Source organism: Lichenostomus cassidix, chromosome 2, assembly GCF_008360975.1.
Source record: "Lichenostomus cassidix isolate B80296 chromosome 2, HeHo_3.0, whole genome shotgun sequence".
Lineage (NCBI taxonomy): Eukaryota > Metazoa > Chordata > Aves > Passeriformes > Meliphagidae > Lichenostomus > Lichenostomus cassidix.
Window position 1 is genome coordinate 140,640,596 of NC_139482.1, and position 26,975 is coordinate 140,667,570.

Here is a 26,975-nt window from a genome sequence, read left to right on the forward strand (position 1 = left end):
CATTAGTCCTTCAGGTTGCACAACTGCCTGACAGCCCTGGACGGTACTGAGTGCTCCAACATCCCTGGACAGTGTGGGGCGAAGCTGCAGCCATGGGTAGCACTGCAGGATGGAGACACGGGGCTGACCCCTCCCGAGGGACTGCAGCGTGAACACGCCTCTGTACGGCTGGCAGAGGATTCCTGGGGTGACGCTGGGCTTTAGGGGCACTTTAGGGACACGAGGGGCCGAAGTGCTCATGGGACCAGGCTCGCTGTCATCCCACCATTTGAGCCAGCATGTGCCCAGGTGAGCAAGGAGGCCAGTGTCATCCTGGATTGTATCAGGAACAGTGTGACCAGCAGGACCAGGGCAGCGACTGTCCCTTTGTGACTGGTGCAGTCACAGCCTCGAGTGCTGTGTCCAGTTCTGAGCCCCTCAATTCACCAAGGACACTGAGGGGCTGCAGTGTCTCCAGTGAAGGACAACGGAGCTGGTGAAGGTCTGGAGCACCAGGAGCGGCTGAGGGAGCCGGGGGTGTCTAGCCTGGAGGAAAGGAGATCCAAGGGGGATCTTACAGCTCCCTGCAACTCCCTGAAAGGAGGCTGTAGCCAGGTGCTGTCGGTCTTCCAGGAAACCAGCGACTGGACGATAGGAAATGGCCTTAAGCAGCACCAGGGGAGGTTTAGTCTGGACATCGGGAAGTTTTTCAGAGAAAGGCTGATTAGATGTTGGAATGGGCTGCCCAGGGAGGTTGGGGGCTCACGGCCCCGGAGGTGTGTAAGCACAGGCTGGCCGTGGCGCTCAGCGCCGAGGTGTAGCTGGCACAGGGCTGCCCGGTCACGGCGCTGCCCGGTCACGGCGCTGCCCGGTCACGGCTCTATCCGGTCACGGCGCTGCCCGGTCACGGCTCTATCCGGTCACGGCGCTGCCCGGTCACGGCTCTATCCGGTCACGGCTCTATCCGGTCACCGCTCGGCCTCGGCGGCTCCGGCGCTGTTCCCAACCCCACCGATCGCGGCAGTCACGGGCGGGGCTGCGCATGCGCCCCTCGGCCTGGCCCCGCCCCCAGCCGGCGGGAGGCGCTGCCGCGGGCGCGCGCAGGAACATGGAGGCGGCGGCGCGGGGACGCCGGGCGGGCCGGGCGGCGGGCGCGGGGCGGTAGCGGCTCCCGGCCGCCCTCCCTCCCTCCCTCCCTCCCTCCCTTCATCTCTCCCTTCCTTCGCTCCCGCCCCCTCCGCTCCTCCAGCGGCGGGAGAGGCGGCCCGCCTGCCCCCCCCCGCGCAGGGCATGGCGGCCCCGGGCCCTCCGCGGCTGCCCCGGCTGCGGCTGGACCCGCGGCTGCGGGCCGGGCTGGAGGTCGCGCTGCGGGTGCCGAGCCTGTTCCTCATCGACGCCATCTTCAACTCGGCCCCGCTGCCGGGCGGCTCCGTGAGCGCCGCGCTGCTGGGCGCGCTGCTGCGGCTGCTGGGTGAGACACCTTCCCTTCCTCCCCCTTCCTCCCGAGAGACGCGCACCGTGCCCCGCCGGCCCCGCTCAGCCCCGGGCACGGCGCGCCGCCGCTGCTCCCCGCCCCTCACCGCCGCCTGGCTGCCGCTGCTGTCGCGGCCCGTCCGTCTCTCCCCTTCCCCCGGCCCTGATTCCCGGCACACCGTCTCCGCTGTGCCCCCACGGAGCTGCTGCTCTGCCGCCCGGGCTGGATCATCGCCTCGGCCCCTCGTGCTCGCTCCGCGCCCATTCACCACCCCCAGCCCCATCCGTCCATCCATCCCCGGCTCCCCTCGCCTCCCCTGTCCCCGCAGCGCTGCCGGGACCGGCGGTGGCTCGGGGCTGTGACCCCCCGTCCTCACTCTGGGGGCTTCCGAGGCGGAAAACCTGTGACTTTGTGGCTATAGGGTTTTCATGTGGTTTTTTAAAAAGCACTTTGGATAGTGTGATGTCTTCCCCAAATACGGTGTTAAAGCCTTATTTTAGCAACAGCAGTTCAGAAATGCCGGGAATTTGGTTCCCAGAGGAAAGAGAAGCCTCTTGAAAGTTGCCGGTGGTTATTTGCAAGCTTTTTTTTTCTTCCCCGGCATGAAGGATGAAAGTCACTGGTATGATTGGGTGATACTGTTTCCAGTAGTGTTATCTTGGGTTCTCATGTAGCCTCGGCTTGCTGGGAGCCCCATCCGTGAAGTGCTGCACAGGTGATACTGGGGGAATCCCGAGGCAGGAAAGAGAACACAAAACATATCAAGTTGTTGTTTTGCTTAGTTTCAGGGTTTTTTTGCAGGCCTATGGTTGGTTTTATGGGTTTTTTTTGACGTTTGTAGTAGAAGAAAAACAGGAAGGAAATAGGCAGTACAATTCTTGGGGCAGGAAGCAGAGAAGCGAGGGTTAAAGGAAATGTGCACAGTGAGAAGTGTGGTGTGACTGCATCGAACAAGTCCAGGAGCAGAGGGGAAAAAGGAAAAGAGAACGTATAGCAAGACAGCAGGTGAGAGGAGAGCAGAGGGAGGAGGTAATATAACACAGCGAGTGTTTTGTTTTTTTACATTTATTCTAATTTTTATGTTTATTATTATTGCTTTGGTAAAGGGTGCCAGGGGAAGTCTGTGCTCACGTGAGAAGCGATCCTGAGCAGGCTCTGCCCCCTTCGCCTGCCGTGCCACAGTAGCGACAGCTCTGTGCCACAGCTCCGGCACGGGGAGTAGGGCTTCTTCCTCCCTGCTTCCCATTTTCTTGACCTTTTGTTCACCACTTATGGAATTGCCAATTGTACTTCACACTGATAATTCCTTTTAAAAAAAATGACATTGCAGTGCTTTACCAACTTAATTTCAGGAGTCCTTCATATGATCCAGATGCTGTAGGAAGAGCCTTGGAATTAATCCCACCCATGTAAATGAGAGTGGTGGATGTGTTAGTCAATGATGTCCCCTTAAGTGTTTGATACTGGGATTAACAGATTAAACTTTCGAAGTTAGCATTCTTATGAACATTTTTCTGGAAGGGATGGGGGAGAAGTGGGTAATTTTTGGCTTCTGCTAAAAAGCTTTGGGAATGCTTTATGCCAAGAAACTTACCTCGTACATTTAGACAAGTGGTCTGTGGTTCTTGGCGTTCCAAAATTGAATAAAAGATTAAAATGTAACCACTTAAAGATGATGTTGAAGACCTTCCATGTGGCAAAGCACAAGAGTGCTTTTGCATCTGTTTTTTTGTCATCCGAATTTAAGGATTGCAGGGTTGGGTTTATGCTGCTGTTAGGAAAGTGAAATAGTTATCTTTGATCATTCTGTATTTAAATATTGGGAAAATGACCTTTTACTTACCATTTGCAGACTTTGAAGTACTGATCCAAACTTTTCCTGTAGCACAATATTGTTTAGCACAGGATAAACACAATCTGTCCGCCAGATACAAAGATTGGAGCTCTGGAGAGATTAGCTTCTGGGGGGGTGATGTTACACAGTTCTGAAATATTCTGGGAGTACAGTTCTTCAGAAATTCTAATAGAGGTCTGTGTGGGTGTGACAAAGTTTTACAGCAGGATTCCTTGGTCTGATTCTTCCATCACTTATACACAAGTAAATAGAGCTATATACAGCACAGAACCAACTTCCACAGCTGGAGCACATTTTCTTTGCCATCCTTTTGATTAACCTTGCTTTGTCCCCAACACAATGTTTACCTTTTGTATCTTTGCGTTGGGTTTAAATATCTCAATTCCAGCAGACGCACCACCCCCAGGAGTGTGTGACTGTCACCTCAGACAGCAGTCCCTCCTCAGTGAGGACACTGAGTTTTGAGAAGGGTACTATAAATACTTGAGTCTGCAGAAAGATGCAGAAGTAAGTAGGATGACTGGAGCTAGGGAAAAATAATTTGGCAGTTCCACATGAATGAAATGCTGGTGTGTAAAGGTGATTGCCTTCTGCAAGTGACTGGAAGTTGAATCCTAAGTAGCGAGCTCCTGTAAAAATACTGGCAAGACTTAAAGGGGAAAAAAAAAAGAAAAGGAGACATTTACTGTAACACAAGAAATTATTTTAAAAGTAAGTTCAACGTGGTTTGGTTCAGCGCTGTGTTTGGAGGCCATACTGGGACAACTGGCAATAGGGTGGCACAGGTAGGAACAGTAAAGATGAGTACAGAGACAAGCCTTATCAAAGGATGAACTGCAGCATTTCCTGACAGAGGGAAAATGGAAAAAGACTTACTGCTTTGGAGGAAAAAAAGGGATGGGGACAGGTCAGGGGAAAGTCTTGTGCCGAGAGGGACTAAGTGACATAAATGGAAATGGGGAAAAGGAGTGCACACCACCCTTCTGAGATCTGTTGTGGTCTTTTGAGACTCCTTTGGGTGAGTCTTGACTTTTCCCCACAAGTGTTAACAGAGATATGATGTACTTTCTGTTAGTCTCTCTTCAGAGGAACCAGTAGGACAAGCTCTATTGACTCACTGTTGTACTGTTTTTAGAGATGTGTCTTGCATGTGAAACGTCAGTGTTTTAAGATGACCTGCAGTATCTAAATACAGGCCTGTTACTGCCACTGCAAGGCACAAAAATAGGTTTTGTTAAGGCGTGTTTCAGAGCAGCCTGCTTAGTGCAAAATGCATCTCCTTTGGCTCAAATGATCAGAATTACATAAACAGTGACCTTGTACAGGCATGTGAGCCTTTTCTGTGACTTCTGAGAAAAGACAAAGGCTGCAAACTCATCAGCAGTATTGGTTTTTCCAAAGATGTTTGTAGTGGTTAAGATGACAAGGCAAGTGTCAAGCTTATTTTGTAAAAAGTGCTGCATGTAACTAATATTCAGCTTTTCGTGGAAGAACTGAGCTACAATACAAGGGGCTTTCTGAAAAGTGATAGAGGCTTTTCCTCAGTCCATTTCCCAAGGTTACCAGTTAATGATTAGTTAAGGAGAATGCGTTTATATCAGCCAGTGCTGCTGGCAAGGAATATTGTTAAGATGTATTAATAACTTTGTTTGTAGCCTGCCTTTTGCTGTTGATTCATGTTGATCCTCTCCCTTCTTCTCAGCCCTCCAGGCTATGGAGGGGTTTTTTTGTATATTTGTGTGTGTTTGGTTGTTGTTGTTTTTCTTCATACAAATAATGGTCACACTACTCGAAGAATCAAATGCTGTTGCAAAGACTTTATTCTCATGATCAAGAGACTATGGCTTAAAATATTTTTAAACACTTTATTATGGTGGATTTAGAACAACCAAAACTACAATTGTCAGAAAAGGCTGATGCCGTCCTCCAGCAGAAAGAGGATTACTGGTAATTTCATTGGTTTTAGTAGAGAGATTGAAAGTAATTTAGAATCAAATACAAATTGTAGAGATTGAAATATCTCCAGATTGGTTTGGATGAGAAAGCAGTTGCATAGAGTGGAAGCTGATTGAGAAGTCCAAAACAAAGGCAGTGTGTTGCTGAAAAAGAAACTGTTTAAGGAAGTGAACTAGTGCTAAGTGCCATTTAACACGTCTTAGGGCAGAGCCCTTACCCATGTGTAGTACACAGTGATAAAATTCATAAACTACACTACAGAACTTTACCACAGGGATTTATAATCCCAAACTCCCAATACTGCAGTTGCTCTGATACAGTTTCTCACAGGAAGGTGCAGACTTCCCAGCCATGGTCAAGATGTGGTCACGGTCAGTATGAGGGAGAGGGTAGCAAACAGGAATTTCAAGGCCTAAATCTTACTTCTAAGCCAGACATGTTTACACTGGCAAAGAGGCAGTTGGTGCAGTCTTGGATTCTACAAAAGTGTACAAAAGTTGTATACTGTGGAAGGTCTTCCCCATGTCACCACTGTCAGCAGAAGTGACAGCAAACTGAAAGGAAATACAAGGAGTGCCTTCCCCACAGCAAACTACAGCATTTTTTCACTATTTTCCCATTACAGGGCTTAGCTAAACTGTTTTGGTTACTTATCTTTAGTACTTGAGCTTGGAGAGCTGTAGTTGAGTGCCTTGTTCAAGTGGGTTAGGGGACGGGGATTTACTTAAATTTACTCACTTATTCTTTATTAGCTTTGCTTATAAAGGTGATGCTGTATCTGTAGCGGGTTTTTTTTGTTTATTTTAGAACTTGTCTACCCCCCTTGGATTTCAGGACTAAGCCTGCAAGGCTGGGAGTTATCACTATTTTGGTCTGAAATTGCAATGAACTTCATAATAATTGTGACAGAGCTTGCAGTGGCTTTGCATCACAGCTGTAGTGCACAGATATTAAATGCAGAGATTACATCGTCCTCTTCCCTGTTCTCTGAAAAGGACACCACTGGCAATGCAAAATTACCAGAGACTAGTGGGGAAATGATACATTAAATAAATGTAGCTCAAAAGCTAATAGGTGAAAATCTGTTGTTGACTTCTATTGAGAACTTAATTATTTTAATCTGGTTTTAGGTGTCTTTGTATCCAGTGTTGTTCTGGTTTTACAACAGCGAGCACTTTTCAAGTTCTACATGATCGCCTCGGCGTTTCTGCTGGCTGCAACTTCAGTGTTGGTGAATTACTATGCTGCTTTGCACATAAACTTCTACAGTGCCTACTACACAGCTCCATTTGGAATTCAGATCTTCCCACATAAAGGACCTTCACTATGGATGGCACTTTCCATCCTTCAGCTTACCTTTGGAATTGGATATGTTACATTGCTAAACATGCAGTCCATATACTCTCAACTCATTATCCTGGATATACTGATTCCTGTAATTGGCTTGATTGTTGAATTACCTTTAAATGTCCGGCAAGTACTTGTTTTTATTTCAGGCCTAGTTCTGACACTAAATACGACAGCCATTTTAGTTATGAAAATCAAGTGGTTCTATTATTCGGTACGATACGTTTATCTACTGGTGAGGCACATGTATCGTATTTATGGATTACAGCTATTGATGGAGGATACATGGAAAAGGATTCGGTTTCCAGCTGTACTGCGTCTCTTCTGGCTAACAAGACTTACAGCACAAGCTGTGGTATTAACATATGTTGTAAAGATGGCTGAAAATAACACAGAAGAAAAATTCTTCTTGATATCGTGGGATAACTGTTGGGAACTGATTTGCAGTCTAATCATAAGTGGGTGCGACTCTACTTTAACTGTGTTGGGCATGAGTGCTGTCATTTCCTCGATAGCCCATTATTTGGGACTTGGTATCCTGGCCTTCATCGGATCAACTGATGAGGATGACAAAAGGCTTGGGTTTGTAGCACCCGTCTTGTTTTTCATTTTGGCTCTGCAGACTGGTTTAAGTGGACTGAAACCAGAGGAACGATTAGTTCGCCTGAGTCGAAACATGTGCCTTTTGTTGACCGCAGTCCTGCATTTTATCCATGGAATGACAGACCCCGTGCTGATGTCTCTCAGTGCCTCCCATGTGTCATCATTTCGCAGACACTTTCCTGTACTGTTTGTGTCCGCTTGCCTTTTCATTCTTCCAGTTCTGCTCAGTTACATCCTCTGGCACCACTATGCACTAAATACTTGGCTTTTTGCAGTCACAGCGTTCTGTGTAGAGCTTTGCCTAAAAGTAATAGTTTCTATCACTGTTTATATATTGTTTATGATTGATGGCTACTATAATGTGCTATGGGAAAAACTTGATGATTATGTCTATTATGTTCGCTCAACTGGCAATATTATTGAGTTTATATTTGGAGTAATCATGTTTGGAAATGGAGCTTACACGATGGTTTTTGAATCGGGCAGCAAGATTCGCGCTTGCATGATGTGTCTGCATGCGTACTTCAACATCTACCTGCAAGCCAAGAATGGCTGGAAGACTTTTATAAACCGCCGAACTGCTGTGAAGAAAATCAACTCGCTTCCAGAGGTGAAGGGAGCTCGGTTACATGAAATCGATGATGTCTGTGCAATCTGCTACCACGAGTTCACCACCTCTGCACGTATTACTCCATGCAACCATTACTTTCACGCACTTTGTCTTCGGAAGTGGCTGTACATTCAGGACACATGCCCGATGTGCCATCAGAAAGTGTATATTGAGGACAAAGAAAATGCCAATGTCTCTAACAACAACGGGTTTGTAGCACCAAATGAAAATCCTGTACGGGTTGCAGAAGAAGCTGCTGATGCTGAAAATGAATTAAATGAAGATAATGACAGTTCTGATAGTGATGAGGAAGATGGTGACTGTGTGGCACAGCACTTGAATGAGACTCTTAATGTTGACTCTAACTCTCTTGGTGATTAAGGTGTCCTTTACAAAGCCGTGAGGTATTTGTTTAAGATTGACTTCAACAAAATAAAAGTATCACTTTGTAGTTATTGTACTTAAGCACAACAGCAGTATCTCAATGTTGAGTCTGTGAATGGTGGTTGTTTACTGTGGTGTGTGCTACTGTAAATATACCTCTAATTTTTGCTGGTCTCTTTCATGACCACCTTAAAATTATGTACATTATTGTACATGGAATAAAATGTTTTCACATTTTTAAGATGGTTGGAAAAACACTCTTTAATTGATGTAGTGATAATGCTGTGCCAAAGACTGTATACCAGTAATCCCCAATCAATGTCTTCTGGATGCAAATGAAAAATACTGGTGAAAACAGACTGTTCAGCTGGTCAACTTGGAAATGAAAAGCCTGAGCCAAAGCAGCTTTACTTACAAATTCAGTATTAGCAGAGCTTTATCGCAAAAGACTAGTGAGTCGTGTTTTTACAAAATAAAAATTTAGGTTGGTAGACTTAATGCTACAGCATTTGCGTATGTGGAACAAAAGGCGACACTGCTCAGCTTTCTGGTGAAGCAGCAAAGCGCATGCCATGGATGTGTCTGCCCCTCCTGAGCTGCCAGCAGTAGCTTGAAGTGCTTTACATGTGAATGCAGCAGCCTGGTGCTCCTCCTGTGCCTCCACTGTTAACTGGAGTTACAGGCGGGGCTGGCCTCCAAGTCGATCCTGAATCTTGATGCAAGGGGAACAGGGCTGAGAAACTGCACAAATGCAGACCACCTTTTCAAAAGCAGCTTTAATCTTGTACCATAAAAAACCCCAAACCCACTACATAGTGGCGTCCATTGATTAGAACTTGCAGGAATGATGATTTTTAAATTTTTGCAATATATTTACTGAAGTTATGCTGAATAAATGTAAGAAAAACAACTTTACATATTTGGAAAGAAGACTTTAATGGTGTTGTTGTATAGAGTATTGGCCAACTCAAGTGGGTCATCTTCTCTTACTGCCGCCATTATTTCCAGTATTTGACTAAAAAAGAAAGATTTATATTAGAAGACTGAAACCCAGTACTTCCAGAATGTACTTCAGATTGCTGCATGTGTATGTACAAGTCACTAAGATTAACCTGGAATAAAAACCTATGCTAAGAGCAATAGGGCAGGGTGCTCAGATATGCAAATAGCTTCACTTTTAAGTCACTAACTGCCATTTCCTTTACACTGAACACTGGTTTGCTCACTGGTACAGATTCATCTTTGGTCTTTTGACTCTTGTTTGGAGGTAATTAAACAGCTTTTTGTTTTGAAGGAAGTGTCATTTTGTGGGTGTCTTTATCAATGATCTTCATTTTTCAAACTAAAACTCATTAGCCTTTCAAGGCTAAAACTGCACTATGAATAGACTGAGCTATGGCAAAGCTTAAATTCCAGGTACAGCTTTATCTGAGCACAGAGCTGCCAAAGTAACTTACTCCTACTTCCCTGTTCTTTAGCTTACTTGTAATTAATGTGGTCAGATATTTGCAGTAAACACTGAATGAGCAATTCCAAAAGGCTTTTTCCCAGCTTGTATCAAGGTCCTGGGAGGCAAAAGAAATGGGATGGACTCGATTAAAACGAAGCCACAACCTTTCCTCTGCACTTACTTTCTTGATTTTGTATCAGTCATTCTTAAAAACACCATAATACCCTGTACACTTCAAGATGGGTCATACTTCACTTTTTCCAATAGTAGAAAAAAGCTTCACCATAAAGAGTAAGAAGCTTAATCTTGGTGGTAGGGTTTGGTGGCTTTTGGATCTTTCCTCTAAAGTGATGCAATAGCTAAATTCCTTTTTGAGAAAGACAGAGTAGAAAAAGTTGCTCTTAATAATTACTGTATTGCAAATATTTTCCTTGATGCAGAATTAGCCAAATAGCTACTTGATTTAAGGGGATATTCCAGAGGAGATTGGGTGAAACCATGCCTAAACAGAAATAAGTAACAAATACCAAAGAATTTCACCCTTAAGACATTGGGCTTACATATCCTCACTTGGATCCAGTAGAAGACTGTATGTTACTGTAACACTGTATGTGAAACTGCTGAAGGAGAAAAAAAGAAGCCCTTTGTAGCTGTATTTTTTAAAAAATAGCTTCCAAGGAGGGTAGTGCAGTTCCAAAAAACACATAAATGAAGCAGAAATACTACCATCAAAATTGAAAGTTGTCCATCACCACCAAAAAAAGACAAATGGAAAATTCCTCCTGCCAACTGAGCTGTGTTAAACAGTGTATATACCCTCAACATTAAAAACACTTTGTGGGCTGCATAACTTCCCCTCACACCACGTTTTGCTACTTGAGAAGTCAAAAAATACCAATTCTCAGTTACCAGTCTTCATTTTTCTTAAGGTTTAAGAGGTTCTCAAATTACTACTGGTTATAATGAATGTCTATGAGATTATAGTTTTGAAATAAGGTTGAGCAAAACAAGATTTTGATTTATAAAAGAAGGCAAAAGCCAAAGCACAACAGTTGTGTAATGATCTAGGACAGACTGTGCATTTCCAGTTTTGGGGTTTCTGAAACATTTCTGTAAACTACAGCTAAAGCAGCAGACAAAGATGTGGGGGTGTTGTTAACACCCAGACTTGTTGAAATAGTAACAGTAGAGGCCATTCACTTGTGATTAGAAAACTCTTTTCAGTTGATCTATTCCCCCACTCCAAATCATGGAGTGACCCTAGAAAGTCTTAAAATACTGAAGGAACCCTTCCATGCTAACGTGTCCACATTTAAAATGCAAAAAAAGGACCAGTTTCAAAGATTATTATAATTGACCTAATTGCATAAAATATATCTGAACACTAGGAGATGTCACCATGTAAGCTTAAACTGTGCTTTTAGCATCATCAGTAGTTTTCTAAGTTCCTTCATGTGTCAAAAAGAAGCAGAATTCCCTTAGTTCTCAAATAAACTCATTTAGTCACCTTGCTGAATACCTAGCTAGATCTTTAGCACTACCTTGAGCAGTACTTCAAAATCTAGTTCCAAACAGGGAACTCTAAAAATTCAGGCATTTCATCTATCACTGCTGCTTAATGCAGGTAACTAAACATTTCCACTAAAACAATTACACATTTTCCTGCTTTTCAAATTCTGTGAGGGAAGGAGGCAGAAAACAGTGTCTGTGCTTACCAATTCTGTCCATAAGCCCCGGGAGTTTTCTTTCACTACTCTGTATCTTGGCTGCTGTCATTCATGTCTAAATTTCACAGGATCAGATTCTTTGAAGCACAACAGCAGAAGAAGAAACATCCCTGACAAAATGCATGTTGTGGCAATTCATGTCACAGGCCTGTGACAGGAGCAGTGTCACAGGCACTGCTGGTGCCTTGGCACTGTTCCACCTGTGGGACTGGCCCCTGATCCCCAGGGCTGGATCAGTTTTAAGAACTACCTGAACAACAACTGAGTGAAATGAATATTCAAGTCAGGTTACTTTACAGGGTTTAACCCTCTTCTATAATGTATCAAGTGAAAAGATAAAAACAGTACTGATCTCACTTTTAGGAAGCAATGAACATCCAGAATTGCTGAACTATGAAAATCAAGACTTCTAATTTTTTCCACAGCTTACAAAACAAGACCTTGCACAAGTTTCAGTACATTTAGAATTAATTTCTATTTACTGCATTACTACTGAACTGGTTTTTTTCCATTTTTTTTTTTCATGTGAGATTGAAGTATTTAAAATAGGAGTACTGTGGTATACTTACATTATATGGCAGGGTTCATTTCTGTCCTTCAAGCAGTGCCCTTTTTCCCATTTCTTTTTTGTAGGAAATGTAGTTTTAATGTATTTTGATCCAGCATGAGTATTTTTCACTCCACACCAAGGTGCATCTAGTTTAATTTAAGAAAAAGAGTATGAAACTGTGTGAGAATAGCATGAGATAGCTTCTATAGACAAAAGTTCTTGCAATCTCTTTCTAGCAGTGACCTCCAATTCAAAACCAAATTTTAGAGATCTGGCCAACTTAACATCTTTACAGGCTTTGGATTTTTATACCATTACTTTCAGGATTTTACACTTGAAAAAATCAGCAATAATAATACATAACACTAATTTCCTCTGACATGATAAAGACAGCCAGATACACTGCATGCATTCCACAGAAACTTCCTGTGTAACAGGTCTGTACTTCATGCACAAATAAATTTAAGGATTTAGCAGTTTGCAATTTTCCTTTCTCAGATTCAGAAATTAAAATAAAAACTGTACTTGTAACTGCCAGTTATTGATAACTGAACATGAAAAAAGAAAACATGACATCCCTAGTCAGGCCACTAAAATGACTGCTTAGTGGGCTAAGAGGAGAATTCAGGCATTCTTCCACCTATTCCATTTAAAGAGTTGTTTCCAAATGCCATTACTGCTGCCAGTAGCAAACTCACAGCCATTGCCCTGTGCTTGGCACATCTCCAGCAAGCTACATTTTAAAAGGTACTCAGGCTTCTGATACATTTAAAAATCCAGGCTTGTCAATTTGTCCTTTTGATCTTCCCCTGCAATGTCAGGAACTGACACAGCAGCTTATTCCTTCCAGCAGAAGGCTGAACAGGAGTATTTCTCTAAACTTCTTTCTCAAGTGGAGAAAACAGCCAGTGCTTTTCCTGTTCTGAACTCTTTAGGTCTTGATTCTGCTTTATGATTGCTACACCAGCATATCTCATTGCCCACTGTCACAAACTCACCAAGATCTAAAATCTTACCTGTCTCTATCATTAATCGTTCACTAGGAATTGACTTCAGTGTTTCCAAGTTTGCTTCTGTTTTCAGTGAACTAGAAAATTAGAGTTTGTTTTGGTTAAAAGAAAGACACAAAAATGTATAAAAATAATTACTGTACCTGTTAAAATATTTTACAGTAAAGACAGCTTCCTAAATAGTTTTGTTAATGAATAAAATTTGCTCCATTTTTTAACAATACTTGCCTGTAAATTAAAACTTTGCCGAAAATAGCAAATTTAGAATTACTGGGAGAAGCTACCTCAGCCCAGTGAGCTGCAGACCCCCTGTCTAGCTGCCCTTGCTTGCCTGATGACAGCCTCTGTGCCTTGCAAAGTGGTGCTGGCTGGCATTTGGCCAGGTGACTGCTGAGAATTCTGACTGCATAACCAGGAGATGAGGCACTTAGGTTACATTTGCATTACTCCAGCATTTGATAGGCAGCTTAAAATTAGGCTATTTTTTAAACACTCCTCAGAAGGAATCTTACCATGCTCAACAACCTTATTTATTTACAAACAAGGATTGACCTGAGGGTAGTAGAGTGGACCTAGATTAGCTCACTAAGCTGCACAGCAAGAACTTTTATGGCCAACAGAATAATGAGAGCAATTCTAAATCTGTCAGATGATTAAGGGTCTAGTGAGCTTTGAAAACTTGACCTCATTGTTTAAAAGGAAGCAATGAGTTCACTACAGCTGCCATTTAAAAGCAGTTATATTTATTTTAAAGAACTTACCAGCCATTTATTCCAATATAGAGATCCAAATCTATTAGAGCTGCTGCTTGTTCCTTTGTGCCATCAAAAGAATGTACCTACAACACATATAAATATATACAGATATGTAAAAATAGAAATATATTTTTATTAAAACTCCAGTCATTCAAAAGTATGTATTACCTTTCATTAGCATCAAATACCTTTGACAGTATGCATTATACATCATTACAAACATAAAGATGGGACAAGGCTCAGTTGATTCTGAATTTGAGTAAAGTTCAGGCTGAAGTCACCTGAATGCTGCACAAGACAGTGGTTAGCACACTTTAATATATTATCACTTTATTTAAGTGATAAATAGGTGTAGAAAAGACCTATCCAATGATACTGTTTTGGCCTTGGAACTCCCTGTAGCCAATAGCTGGGAGATCATACTCAGGAAGTAATCCTGTGCACGCTGAATTTTTACATTCTTTCCTCAGTATTCTCGACAGGGCACTGTCAGGGACACCATAAGAGCAGCATTCTGTTCTCCACAGATGTTACTCCACTGGAACTAGGTACAGTCTGCTTGGTCATTCCAGGGACTGGAGAGGCAAGGGGTCACAAATTACAAACAGTGTAATGCTGAGGACTGCATCTGCTCAGCCTGAGGGGAATAAAGAGACTGCTGTGCTTCCCCGTGCTGTGACAGAGACAGGCAATTGCAGAGGATGCCTGTTCATTTCTCCCCTGGTTCTTGGCTGTGCAGGAAAAAGAAAGGCAGGAAGGAAGAAGAACCTTAACAGCATTACTTAAGTGCAGAACATACAAAGCAGTGAGTATGGGGAAGGGTTTTGTGGTAACAAAGGACAAACCTGGGGGCTGAGATATTCTTGTAGGAGGTTTGGTCTCATGTTAGAATAATCGGAGCATTTATTACTTTTGGAAAGTCCAGTCATAATGGAAACCTGAAAAAGTACTACTGGACTTCCCTGACCATTTCTCCCAAAGTTTTTCCTGTCAGACTTTTGAATTAAAAAATGTGATCTGAATATCTAAAGACATAAAGTAATCAAAAGTTCCATCTGGATCTAATTTGAAAACGATGTCTAACGTCAGAAGCAAATGTCTGAGGTTGTGGCTTCCACTGGGAACATGCATCTAAATTATCTGTGGTCTGAATGCATTGCAGTTACAGACACTGACGAATTGGGAAAAGGCCAATGTCAATTATGAGGTGCTTAAACTGTCCTTCTGACAGGCCAAGAAAAACTGCTCACATCAGCTGCAGAGCTTTTTCTCAGCCTATCTTCTTACCTTGCAAAAATCCTGCCAAATAAGCAATGAAAATAAAAATACTGAAAGGGACTGGAAAATTTACTAATTAGTAACAGCTTAAATCATATAACAGGAAGCCTACCCAGATGACAAACAAGAAATTGCATATGAAACAACAATATTCACACACATGTAAAAATGAATGCTACACTAAAGTCCATACTTACCACCCCTCCTACAACTCTGTCTCGGTTTCTTCTCATTATGTCTATGAAATGAAATAAATAAAAATGTCAAACAGCTATATAACAGACAAATATTGAAGATTTTCATATTCAGAATTTGCTCTAAATATGAAATTCTCAAACAAAACCCACCTAAAAATTCAGCATGTGAGTTTCTGCAGTGGAGAAACATGGGCAGCTGCGTCTGTTCTGACAAGTCAAACTGTTTTTCAAAATACCTGCAAAATAAAATTCACCTTTAAAGAGAAACTCAGTGTAAAAACAAATAAAGACATACAAGAGTTTTTTCCCAGCTTCTGTCCCCAGAGCTAAAGACAAAATTAATGGATTTGCCATGAAAAAGTTCTTATTTGTGCAAGGATTTAAAATAAAACCCTCTTTCCCATGTGTATTGCCATAGCTGTGATCTATGGTTGAAGACAGGTAAGTGGCCAAGAGCATCAAGTGACCAAGTGCTCTTGGCCACTTGCCTGTCTTCAAGCATAGATGTATATATGCATATCCTGAGCACATACTCTGTGTAGTGTCGGTGCTGGAGTTCATTTTCATTTATTTATTTTTAATGGAAGAGGAACTGACTGTTCTTTCCACAAAGGTTTGAAATGTCAGGAATGGGAGAGTGTGGATGACACAGAGGCCACTATTTCAAGAAACACTCATAAACAAGGTGAGAGTGAGCAGGGGAGCACTGTGCAGGCTTCTACAGCCTCCCATGGCCAAACTGCACCAGAGCTGCTGAGCTGTAACAATCCAGGCAGGTCAGTCTTTCCTCTCTTGGAGCATAACAAGTATTAGTAAAAGACATCATGCTTCTGTTTGTCTTCAACTGTTTTTCTTCTTCTATAAGCCTACAACCTTCTAATTCCTTTTTATCCCCATCCTACTTTGTACTCCTAGAGTTGCCCTTGATGGCTTGGTAACAGTGAGGCCCCACCCTACGAAGAGACACTGAAACTGGGCAGAGGGAAGCTAAGGAGGTAGCCAGGTTCCCCAGTGCAATTGCCAAAGGAAACTACTTAGCACTGAACTAACCTGTGCTTGTCATTAGCAGCTAGTTCTGCAATTACCATTCCACATCGCTGCTGCCCTGCTCCACCCAGGGAGGGAAACCACCCGTGCTCAGGAAAATACAGCAGAAGAACTGAAGTATGGCAGAAGGCCAGCCGTGGATGGGTGACTCAGTGTCCACAGCAATTCGAAAGATGACGTTATTTGGGCAAAGCAGCAGAACAACACTGCCTATCCCAACAGGCTGTGGCTCTGCACATACTGGATTTCTTGAGGTGTTGCTATTAAAAACAGTCCAGGGCACCAGGAAATTCCCATCCTCAGTTATCAGACACATTTCAAAGGCAAATTCCAGTGATCACACACTGCTGTGTATGAGTCACTTTTCAATTAGGAGAAAGTGGCAGCAAACCACTAGTTTGATTTACATTTTCTTAAAAAAACCAAACCAACAAAAAAAAACCCTAAACAAATATGCAACTGGTCATTTCATTTCACTTCATGTCATTTTCACTGCTTTCTGTATATTACAGGCTCATATTTCTCAGTTACCTTCCCTGTTAATCAGTGCAAATCTTTGAGACAAAACAGGTTAAACAAACCACCTGTAACCTTGAAAACTGACATGAAAATTCATGAGAGTACATTACGCCTACTTTGAATCTTTGTCTAGATACTGTGCTTAGTTTAGCTTGTTTGACTAAATATAAATTAACTGCAACTCATGATTGCTCTTGCGGTTAAATAGCTACAATTGCTTGATTTTTGGTGTGGGATTTTTTTTTAAGAAAATACTTGTTTCATATGGGAAAGAGGTTTTAGAGACAGAACTGCAAATAAGCTCACTAAGTAACCTACTGGTCAATTTCAATATAATTTTCAGAAGGGTAGTGCTCTTGAAAGTACAAAGTTTAGTGCCCCTACAAATGGAAATGTGACTCAAGCTTCTTTCATTCATAGCAACAACAAAGCCCAACAACATATTGCTCCTTGGCCTGCCAAAGAGAAAGGGGAGGTGGATGGGAAAGTTATTGAAGAGGAAAAAAATAATTTATAAAGAATTTAAAAACCCAAACCCTGGAAAAGCTTGAAGAAAACAGACATACAGTGATTGGAATGATAAAATAACTCAGTAGAAATCTAACCCTGATGAGTTCCAGTGCTTAAAGAACAACGTGTTCCTTTGGGGAAGCAGACTGTCATTCAATATATGCTGATTCTATGTTGCTTCTCCATTTCTCTTATAGTTTGAAAATACTTCTGCATGATTGTTTGCAGGTTTGGTTTTGACCATCACATTCAAATGCCATAGGATCAAGACACTAAAGGAGCTGAAGCAAACCGGCCTTGCTGAGGTAGGCAGACACATCTGAATTAATTTATGAGTAATGATGCATGTGATATTGTTCACTTCCCCCAACTTCATTAAGAAAACTCTCCACAAACCCCTCTAAATAGTACAGCAGATATGAAACTTCTATATGCTTACCCGTCCATTTACAATATGACTTTCACCATAATATGAAGGCAGTACCTTCAACTTACTACCATTCAAATTATCACTTTCTGTCGGAAAAGTTTTGAGAATGGGTAAAACTTCTGAAATAAAAAGTTCTTAGGAATGCTACAACAAAGTAACATCATCTTTATTAGACTCTCATCTCTATTAACTTTTAATTTGAAGAAAAAGGATAAAAAATAATGTTCATTTTTTACAGATGATAATTACCCAAAAGAAAATACATCATAATTAATTAGAAAAATAAAGATTAAGTACTAAATGAAACAGAGATCATGCTCTGATACTGCCTGGGAAACAAACAAGCTGTGAGGGAACTGTGCAGCTGCTTGCCAGCCCTCCTCGTGGCTGCTGCACCTGAACTCCAGAGCAGCTGAAAAGCAGTGAACTGTCTCCGTGTATTTCACACCCTGCCTTCCTTGGTTCAGTTCACTGATCAGGCCTGTCATCTCTTTTCTCACAACTCAGTTTCAGTGCACCCAATTAGAAGTCATTACAGGTCTTTAGCTACAGTCCACTGGACAAGGAAATGAGATATATATTTTTTCTCCCAGTAACATCAAGGCAGTTAAGGATCTTAAAATCTGATACTCCATCAGTGTTTTAGTTGCCACAGAAAAGAAACAGGTCAAAGCTTCAGCTAAGCTCCAAGGTGCTTTGCTGAACTTGGTGTACACTGAATTCTACCACGAAAAAGGGCCTGTCCCCTTTGCTGAGTATTTCACTGTCTGTCTGTAGCATTAAGAAGAAAATACCTCCTCCTATTGCTAACGTGTAGCAATTAGAAAAAACACAACCAACCACTGCCCCCCAGTGACTAAATTATTCAGAACAGTAACATGCAAGTGCAATTCATTAATCACTCATCTTATTTGAATGTATCACCTCTATCTTTCAGTCAGTTCCCTCTGCAGAGAGAAGTTCTCAACAGAAGAATGCAGGCTGATTTTAGGGGCTGTGGTAGCTTCTTTCCATTCAGCATCCATGCTGCATGTGCCACTTCTCCACCTCCTCAGATTACCCTCAACTCTCCATAATCTGCTGGCAGCTAGCACCTTCCTTACTAAAAGCTCTTTTTTTCCCCCACTGCTGACTTATTCTTTTGGTAGTTCTGTTCCCTTCCCCATGCCTTTTACTCAACAACCCAGTCTTTCACATACTACATTTATGTTATTTTCCCCGTAAATCTCTTAGAACTCTGAACTATTAGCAGGAATGAATACCTGTCACACCCAGAAATCCACAATTTCTAATCAATTTTACAGAGAGACATGTAGACATAATACATATTGACATAAGTCAACACCAGGCAGGTAGCAGAATTTAGCACATTGCGCTACTTGAATGTAGGCATATTTCTTTAAAATCCCATTTCTGCCAAAAAAACCCTAGGCTCAACCCTGCAAACTTCAGGGCTGGACCTGACAGTATGTTATGTGGCAGAACACAAGACAGAAAACACTCCTGTAAATTGCTACAAGTCAATTCATAGTCATCAAAAGTTTCTTACTTGAGTTGGATGTCCTTTGGGCAAAATTCTAATCTATCGAAATCTATGAATATAAAGAATAAAAAACCCATTTAGTATTTTAGGATGTTTTTAGTATATGTCTAGAAAAAAAATATTGAAGTACAAAGAGAACACTTACCTAAGCCACATTCTCCAACTGCTATTACCTTTGTCCTATTTCTTTCAATCAGACTTTTTAACTCAGATAAATACTGTTCAGGGCTACTCTGCTCAAATTCTCCACAGCGGGTAGGATGACAGCCAACAGTACTGTAAAACATGTCTAAAGCAAGAGAGTATCAGGAAGTTTCAAGGAAAAAAAAGAAAAAAATTATTTAAGGTATAGACAATATCTGCCTCTGGAAGGTTTTTTTTAGTTGCTCACAATTTTAACAGAAAACTCCCTTTGAACATCTTTATCTTAGTGATAATTTTATTAGACAGACATTTTCTGCCTTAAAAATGTTACACAGTATTTCCAGTGGGGGTGTGTGTGTGTGTCTCTTTTTAGTACACATTATTCAGTGTACTCCAAAACTGCAGCTTAGAGCTGAACTGTTCTGGTGGAGCACCCCTCAATAAATCACACCATTTTTGAGGCTGGAAGAGACCTCTTGAGATTATTTAGACATACATCTTGTTCAAAGTGCATGAGGTTTTTCCAGATGTAAGCTCTGTAAAGAGCATTTCCCTCAGGTGGCCCTGCATAAGCTGTTAGAGAATTTCACAAGTCACATCTGCCTGATTTACCCAAGTATCTAATCTAGATTATGTTGCCAAAACCAACATTTCTACTAAGTCTAAAAGCACCGGGGAAGGAAAAAACAGGTAAGGTCTTGAGCAATTTGCCCTAATGTTAAAATCAGTTCTGCTTCGATAGAAGTGGGGAGGTGGACTGGGTTGGACCAAAGTACCTCCTTGGGTTCATTCAAGCTGAAATTATTTTATGTTTCTGTTAGTAAATAATACTTTATCATATGCTTTAGTTCAGTGCATATTTAAGTAATTAGTAAAATGAAATTTGCCTAAAGAAAAAAAGAAGAGCCATTTGCCTTTCACAGAAAGGAAGGAAAAGCAAGAAGAATGATCAGAAGAAAGATACCTCTCTTGATCAAGCTGGCCATGACAGATTGGTGAGTAAAAAACAAACAAAAAGCCAACAACCCACATATATTTCACAACATATAAGCATTTTACTTTATTTCTAGAACAGAGACTAGTATCAGTGTTTTTATTACAGTAATTTCCTATAATTTCTATTTTTATTTAGAAATAGAACATGCTGGGAAAGAGTGATTCCTTCCAACTTCAAGGATCTGAAGATGAACACACAGAAACTCATACACAATGCATTCACCCCACTCTGAAATGTAATTTCTCATTATAATCTGAGATTCTGTAAACACCTCTGGGGCAGATCCTTTTGAACTCAATTCTGAGAGCAGAGGTTACATTTTTGACTGACCACATAAGTTTAAAATGAAAATACCATTTGTCTGTGCCAGCTGCAATGCATCTTTGCTATCTTCTAGACTCCCACCTGTAATCAAAAACTTGAAACAAGAAAAGTACTATCAGTGTGTATGTTCTTTGAACATCAAACAGAATGTTTAAGAAAACACTCAGATACAAAGAAGAATCTCAACAGAGTACATCACAATACGATTTTTATATATATATATATATAAACCAAAATTTTGTAAATCAGCAATAAACCTCAATGGTCCTCAGGAGCTAGTGAATACACTAGGCAGCAAACTATGATTTTTTCCCCCTTCATCAAGTATCTTGTATGCTAAGCATTTAAATCACTCAAGGAATAAAATACTTCTACTTGCAGCAATATTAGCTTCTTTAGACAATGACTGAAGACGCTGTATTTGCACTCAAGAAATGATACTTAGAAACATTCTTCCTGTCTTACGGGTAGGGAAAGTAAACAGGCTTCTGACAGTGTACAGCTAAGGACAGGAACTCCTGAATAACATTTCTCAATCTGCTGGGCATCTTGGAAAAGTTATGCAGCTAATCTATTTTTGATGATAAAATAAAGAAGTGCCACTTATTTTCAGAGGGTGGTATAAAGATTAAATAGCACTTACACAGCACATATAAATGTGACCTCAACCCTGTATTTGCTGCAGTGGGGTAACTTCTCTATCACTAGTTTTCTTTTTTTGTCTCCCAGTGCATTTCCTACCCGTTTCAGATAAGAGTTTTTCAACAAACTCCCAAGATGCCTGTTTCTCTTCCAGGGGGAGGTTTATTTCTTTATTTCTGATCTGGTAGCCTTATTAGATGAGTAGAGCAGTTTGTGGCAGTATGCGTTGTATTCTATATTAATTCATATTTTTGTCAAAAAAATGATTCTGTTTAGAGAGAGAGAGAGAGAGACATGCAGGCTGAACTATTGTACCTAAAGGAATTGATGCACTGCTGAAAACACCAGTTTCAAGTTCAGAGTTACAAATCCTCTCACAATGATGTTGTTTTAATACATGTAAGCCAGTATTTACCAGTAAACATTTAGATGTCTCAGCTGTAAGTTTCTGGGCACTCCCAGCTCTTCTGCAATTACCAATTTCCTTTACATAGAGAAATATCTGAAGAGCCTCAATCAAAAGAGTTTGATCTTCAGCAGTAATTGTTGATTATGACTCACAGAATCATTAGGGTTGGAAAAGACCTCCAAGATCACCAAGTTCCACCTCTGACTGATGACCACCACCTTGTCAACTAAACCATTGCACCAAGTGCCACATCTAGTCATTTCTTTGAGCAATTCCATGGGATGACGGCCACTGCCTCCCTGAACAGCCTGTTTCAATGCCTGACCACCCCTTCCAGAAAGAAATGCTCCCTTGATGTCCAACCTGACCCTCCCCTGGCAGGGCCTGAGGTCATTTCCTCTTGTGCTGTCACTTGTTGCCTGGGGAAAGAGACTGAACTCCACCTGGCTACAGCCTCCTTTTAGGAGTTGCAAAGAGTGATAAGGTCTCCTCTGAGCCTACTTTGCTCCAGGTTAAACAACCCCCAGCTCCCTCAGCTGCTCCTCATAGGATTTACTCTCTACAAGCCACACAGGATACAAGAATAAAGGAATGGCTGCCTAAAATACAATTAGCATGGAAAATTATGTACCAGTTGATTGCAGTAGGTCAGAGGAGAATATCTTTCTGTTGAAACTGTACAAAATAACTTCTACAGCCACATCATCTACAATATCACTGAATTTACATAATCAGCTAATGATCTGTGCAAAAGGAAAGACAATGCTCTGCACAGAACACTTTTGTTTTGTGCTACTGAAGGAAGTTACTGCATTTTCCATTGCAAGTCCCAGAAACATTGTTTTAGTAATAGAGCACTAAAAAAACCAAATATTAGAAAGCATCTTAAATTTTTAAAGCAATTTTATTGTAAGAAATTACCTTTTTAATGCCAACTTTGACTGCTCTCTCTATTACATCCAGAAAGTCATCTGCAAAAGTTCATAAAAATGTCATAAATTGAACTTGAGGTTTTACAGCAAAATTTAACTACTTTTCAATTTTCATGTAGACAAAATTCTTATCATTAATTCTTTAAACCATACTGGATTAATCTTTATAAGACATTAACAAACTGCAGTTGAAATCCAAGAAGTTAATGGAAGTTTTCCCATATACTTTAGGAGGCTCTCCATTTTTACATCCACATGTAAAGGCCATAAGAGAAAAAAACCCCCACATTAAATAAGTAACTATGATTCAGCAATACAGACTAGGGTTCATAATTCTCAGATCAGCTTTTCAATGTATTTCTAAATAGAACAGCAATTGTCCATTTTGTTTCAGAAGCAGAGTTACTTGCATGACAACAGCAGTTAAGAGAATGCATTTTGGTTAGGATATTTAACTTATTTAGTCAGGCTTTCTTCTTCAAGCCCAAGTACATAAGCATCCATTTTTGAGGAGAAAAAAGAAACTCTAGCATCACACTCTGACATGCATGAGGTTTCTATTTCAGTGAAAGGGATCCTGTCTTCCAGCAGATACAAAGAAACATTTACCTTGATGTTTCTGTGTTCCCCTGTAGATTCCTCTGAACATAGGATCTGTCAGATTAATACCAATATCTACGGAAAAACAAAGATAGAAATTAGAAGTTATAGTTGTTCTACATTTTACTCTGAGCATTAGTCACCAAGGGAAGACAATAGAAACCCTGTCTTAAAGCCCCTGGACCAGCACATTGGTGAATCATAAAATGCTTAAGCATAAGTTTACTTGCATAATTTGAGAACTTACTCCTTACTAGAAATAACAGAAAAATTAAACTTTTGCCTCTGTGCAACTTCAGACTTTCTGTGAGTGTATTAGGCACACCCTCATAACCACCAAAGCAAATATGCTTTTTATTGCAAACAAATCTGCTTTTCCCATGAAAACACAAATATATGTAAAAAAAACCACAAAAGAAGTGAAAATGCAGCATCTCCCATATAGCCTTGACACGGGTGGGAGCAGCAGCAGCAGAAAGCCTCCTAAGAGCTGCCTGTTCTCCCTCCTGCTGCCATCCCTGGGCGATCCCATCCACCCGGCAGCACTGGCGGGACACTGACGGGACACCGACGGGACAGCTGCAATGCAGGTACCGTCTGGAGCTGCCCAGCCCAGCCCAGCCCTCCTTTCTCGGCTCCCACGCTTTCCCTGCGCTGCAGCCTCAAAGGCCTGCAGCACCCAGCGGCTCCAGGCACAGCCACCTCTGCAGCTGCCGCAGCCCGCGCTTCCAGCGGGGATTCCAGCGGGGAGAGAAACTTCCCAAGGAAATAGGCTGCTCTGCCACACGTAGGGCTTCCATACGAACCGACCTTTTGAAGTTATATACACACTGCCGGTCCAATTACCTAAAAATACTAACATTTTCATACAAGCCAATTTAATGCAATCAGAAACAACCACGATAAATGCGCCAATGCAGAAGAGGGGACGAAGGGCTGTCGAAGCCCCAGAGCTGGGGGACAACCGAGGAACAGCAGCCCCAGTGCCGAGACACAGCACAGACACTCCCAAACGCTTCCTGGGGCTCCAAGGCCGCCCAACCTCGGCCGGGACACCGAGAGGGACCGCAGGAGGCGACAAGCCCTGGCTGAGGGGCTGGGAAGGGAGGTGACAAGCCCTGGATGAGGGGTTTGGACAAGCTATGGCTGAAGGGCTAGGACACATCTAAGAGACTGTAACAAGCCTGAGGGACTGGGACGAGCCCTAAGTGAGGGGCTGGAACAGGAGGCGACAAGCCCCAGCTGAGCGGCTGGGACAAACCCCGCCACAGCACAGCCCGAGCTCCGGGTAACTGCGCACTGCCCCTCACGGAGCGGAGCAGCGGCGGCCGCCACAGCCCGGCACCGGGCGAGGAGCAGGGGCACCTGGACCGGGGATACAGGGACAGAGACCCCCGCCCGCCCCGGCGCCCCCTCACCGATGAACTTGGCGCGGCTCATGGCGGCTCCGGCGCTCCGGCGGAGGGCAGGCGGGGCCGCAGCGCCCTCCCGGCATGCCCCGCGCCGAGGGGAAGGTGCTGAGGGCTGAGCGCCATGGCCGCGTTCCTGACACACCAGCAGAAGGTGCTGCGGCTGTATAAGAAATCCCTGCGGCACCTCGAGTCCTGGTGCCCTGAGCGGTGAGGGCGAGGGGAGTTGGGCGCGGGAAGTGCTAGGCGCCCTCACATCGGGGCGTTCAGCCGCGCTAGGCTGGGCCCGGGGTGGCGGGGTGATTGTTTTCGTCCTCCCTGTGCGTGACCTCTGTCTGTAGAGACAAGTACCGCTACTTCGCCTGCCTCCTGAGGGACCGGTTCGATAAGAACAAGGATGTGAAGGACATGGTGAAAGCCACCGAGCTGCTGAAGGCCGGCGAGGAGGAGTTCTGGGCCAACCAGCACCCGCAGCCATACATCTTCCCTGACTCGCCCGGGGGCACTTCCTACGAGAGATACGAGTGCTACAAGGTAAGGTGCCTGTAGTGCTGGGAATTGTTTCGCTTGCTTTGTGCTCGTTTTGTGTAGCAGGGACTTGGACAGGGCCGCAGCTCGGCTCAGCAGTGTCACTTCATAGCTCGCTGCTTGTGTGGGAGGAGCTGCCCTGGTCCTTGAGGATGGAGTTTCTTGATTACTCCGAACACCGCTAGTTGTTTGTTCTTTAGGGTTTTTTTCCTCGAGATAATCACTGCTCGTTTCCCAAGCGCAGCCCGGGCTGTGGCAGGTCAGGCTGGGGCTGAGCTGGGCAGTGAGCAGTGCCGAGAGAGCTCTGCTGTCCCGAGCACAGCCTGGGCTCCTCTGCTGAGCTCAGGTGTCACCTTGGCTCTCGGGGACTTCCCTTCACTCAGTCCAATGGCGCTGCCAGCTTTTTGAGTAATGCTGCAAGTTACCATTTCCCTTCATATGCTGCAGTGCCAGATTGTGTAGTTTGTGCACCACTGTGTGACAGGAGCTGTGCCTGGAAATAAAAACCTTATTTTTAGACTCTTTAAGACATTTCTAAAGGCTTTGACCATCAAGATTGTTCTATTTAGGAGCAATAGTTTCTTAGAAAAACACAGGGATTTTGCTTTCTTGGCATCATCTTTTTAATGCATTGGAAATTAATACTGACCTAGAGACTGCATGCACCCAATTCCTCATGAATTTGAAAAATTGCTGACACAAGACTGGATCTGATCAGATCTTTTTCATAATAAGCCATGGAAAAAGAAAAATAAGACATAGATTTATCAGGGGCAGAACAAAGAACATATGAGTGAAAAGAGAAGGACTTAAGCCTATGCCAATGCCAAGGGCCTGAGCAGTAGTAGCAATAATAGTGACAGAGAATCTGGACAGAATAAAGGCCAGTTGAGCAATAAATGGTAAAGATTAGTCTTCATACAGAAACACAAACTGGGTTATGCTCTCTTTTTCCAGTTTGATGGGTTAAAACTGTCGTAACAAAATGGCTGTCACAAGGCTTTGGCTGGTTTGTGTATCTGACTGTCGATTGTGGATGCTGCTACAAAATGTAATTTTTAGATCTCAGGCTGATTGGTGGTTTTAATTGGAGTTTGCTGTGTGTGGATAGTTTTTACTTCAGCAGCTGTGCTGTTTCTGTTCAGTCAAAGGTTTGTTCTGTGATGAGAATCACAGCAGGAAACCAAAAGTGTGAATATCACTGAATGAATGATGGTACTGGAGCGACTTCTTATATTTTTTTTTTTCCCTAAGAATTGGTTCTTTTGGTGGGATTTTGTTTTTTAAACAGTGTTCCTCTCTTTAAAATGTAAACAATTAATTATTCTTAAATTGCTGCAAAATTTTGAATTTTGGTTTTTTCCCTTGTCTGAAGGTCTTAGAGGTCAGACCATTCTCGAGATTCTAAAGGCCTAAGAAACTGCTCATTTCTTACTAGTTGTAGAGAAGCAGAAATGAGGTACAATGTTCTGTCTCTCTCAAGTAAAGTAAATCAGTAGTTGGAGAGGAGGATTCCTCTAACCTCTTTCTTCCTAAAGGAAGGGAAGAAATCAGGTCTTCTCCTCCACGAGATGGAATTATTTTGAGATGTTTAGAGCAAACTGAGATGACCTGGGACTTGTTTTGGAATGCTGTGATTTAAGCAAGTCACTGTGATGTCTTCCTGTGGGTTAGGATAATGTGTGGAAAGTCCAGACCTGTGCCATGTGCCTCGAGATAGGCAGCTCTTAAATGGTGTTTTTATGTAGTACTTCAAAATGGAAAAA

General features: G+C 42.6%; 2 protein-coding genes across 5 annotated transcripts; one reads left to right on the plus strand and one right to left on the minus strand.

The window, feature by feature from the left end:
• The first annotated feature begins 1,151 nt into the window (after nucleotides 1-1,151).
• RNF139 (ring finger protein 139) lies at nucleotides 1,152-9,501 on the plus strand. Of its 2 annotated transcripts, none has more exons than XM_085053549.1 (2): nucleotides 1,152-1,450; nucleotides 6,395-9,501. In XM_085053549.1, the coding sequence occupies exons 1-2, from the start codon at nucleotides 1,270-1,272 to the stop codon at nucleotides 8,203-8,205; spliced, it is 1,992 nt and encodes a 663-aa protein (XP_084909675.1). In that variant the 5' UTR covers nucleotides 1,152-1,269; the 3' UTR covers nucleotides 8,206-9,501. The 2 variants fall into 2 exon arrangements, with proteins under 2 accessions (XP_084909675.1, XP_084909676.1); XM_085053550.1 differs by lacking the exon at nucleotides 1,152-1,450 and adding an exon at nucleotides 2,242-2,458.
• TATDN1 (TatD DNase domain containing 1) lies at nucleotides 8,967-25,234 on the minus strand. Of its 3 annotated transcripts, XM_085053553.1 has the most exons (13): nucleotides 24,691-25,234; nucleotides 23,282-23,347; nucleotides 22,662-22,711; nucleotides 20,720-20,783; nucleotides 19,370-19,513; nucleotides 19,231-19,273; nucleotides 15,326-15,411; nucleotides 15,176-15,216; nucleotides 13,707-13,783; nucleotides 12,952-13,022; nucleotides 11,955-12,081; nucleotides 9,692-9,773; nucleotides 9,126-9,223 (listed from the first exon to the last, which is right to left on the minus strand). In XM_085053553.1, exons 1-12 carry the CDS (start codon nucleotides 25,157-25,159, stop codon nucleotides 9,707-9,709), a joined length of 1,305 nt encoding a protein of 434 aa, XP_084909679.1. In that variant the 5' UTR covers nucleotides 25,160-25,234; the 3' UTR covers nucleotides 9,126-9,223; nucleotides 9,692-9,706. The 3 variants fall into 3 exon arrangements, with proteins under 3 accessions (XP_084909677.1, XP_084909678.1, XP_084909679.1); XM_085053551.1 differs by lacking the exon at nucleotides 9,692-9,773 and having other exon boundaries at nucleotides 8,967-9,223; XM_085053552.1 differs by lacking the exons at nucleotides 9,692-9,773; nucleotides 24,691-25,234 and adding an exon at nucleotides 23,975-24,626 and having other exon boundaries at nucleotides 8,967-9,223.
• Nucleotides 25,235-26,975: the final 1,741 nt, after the last annotated feature.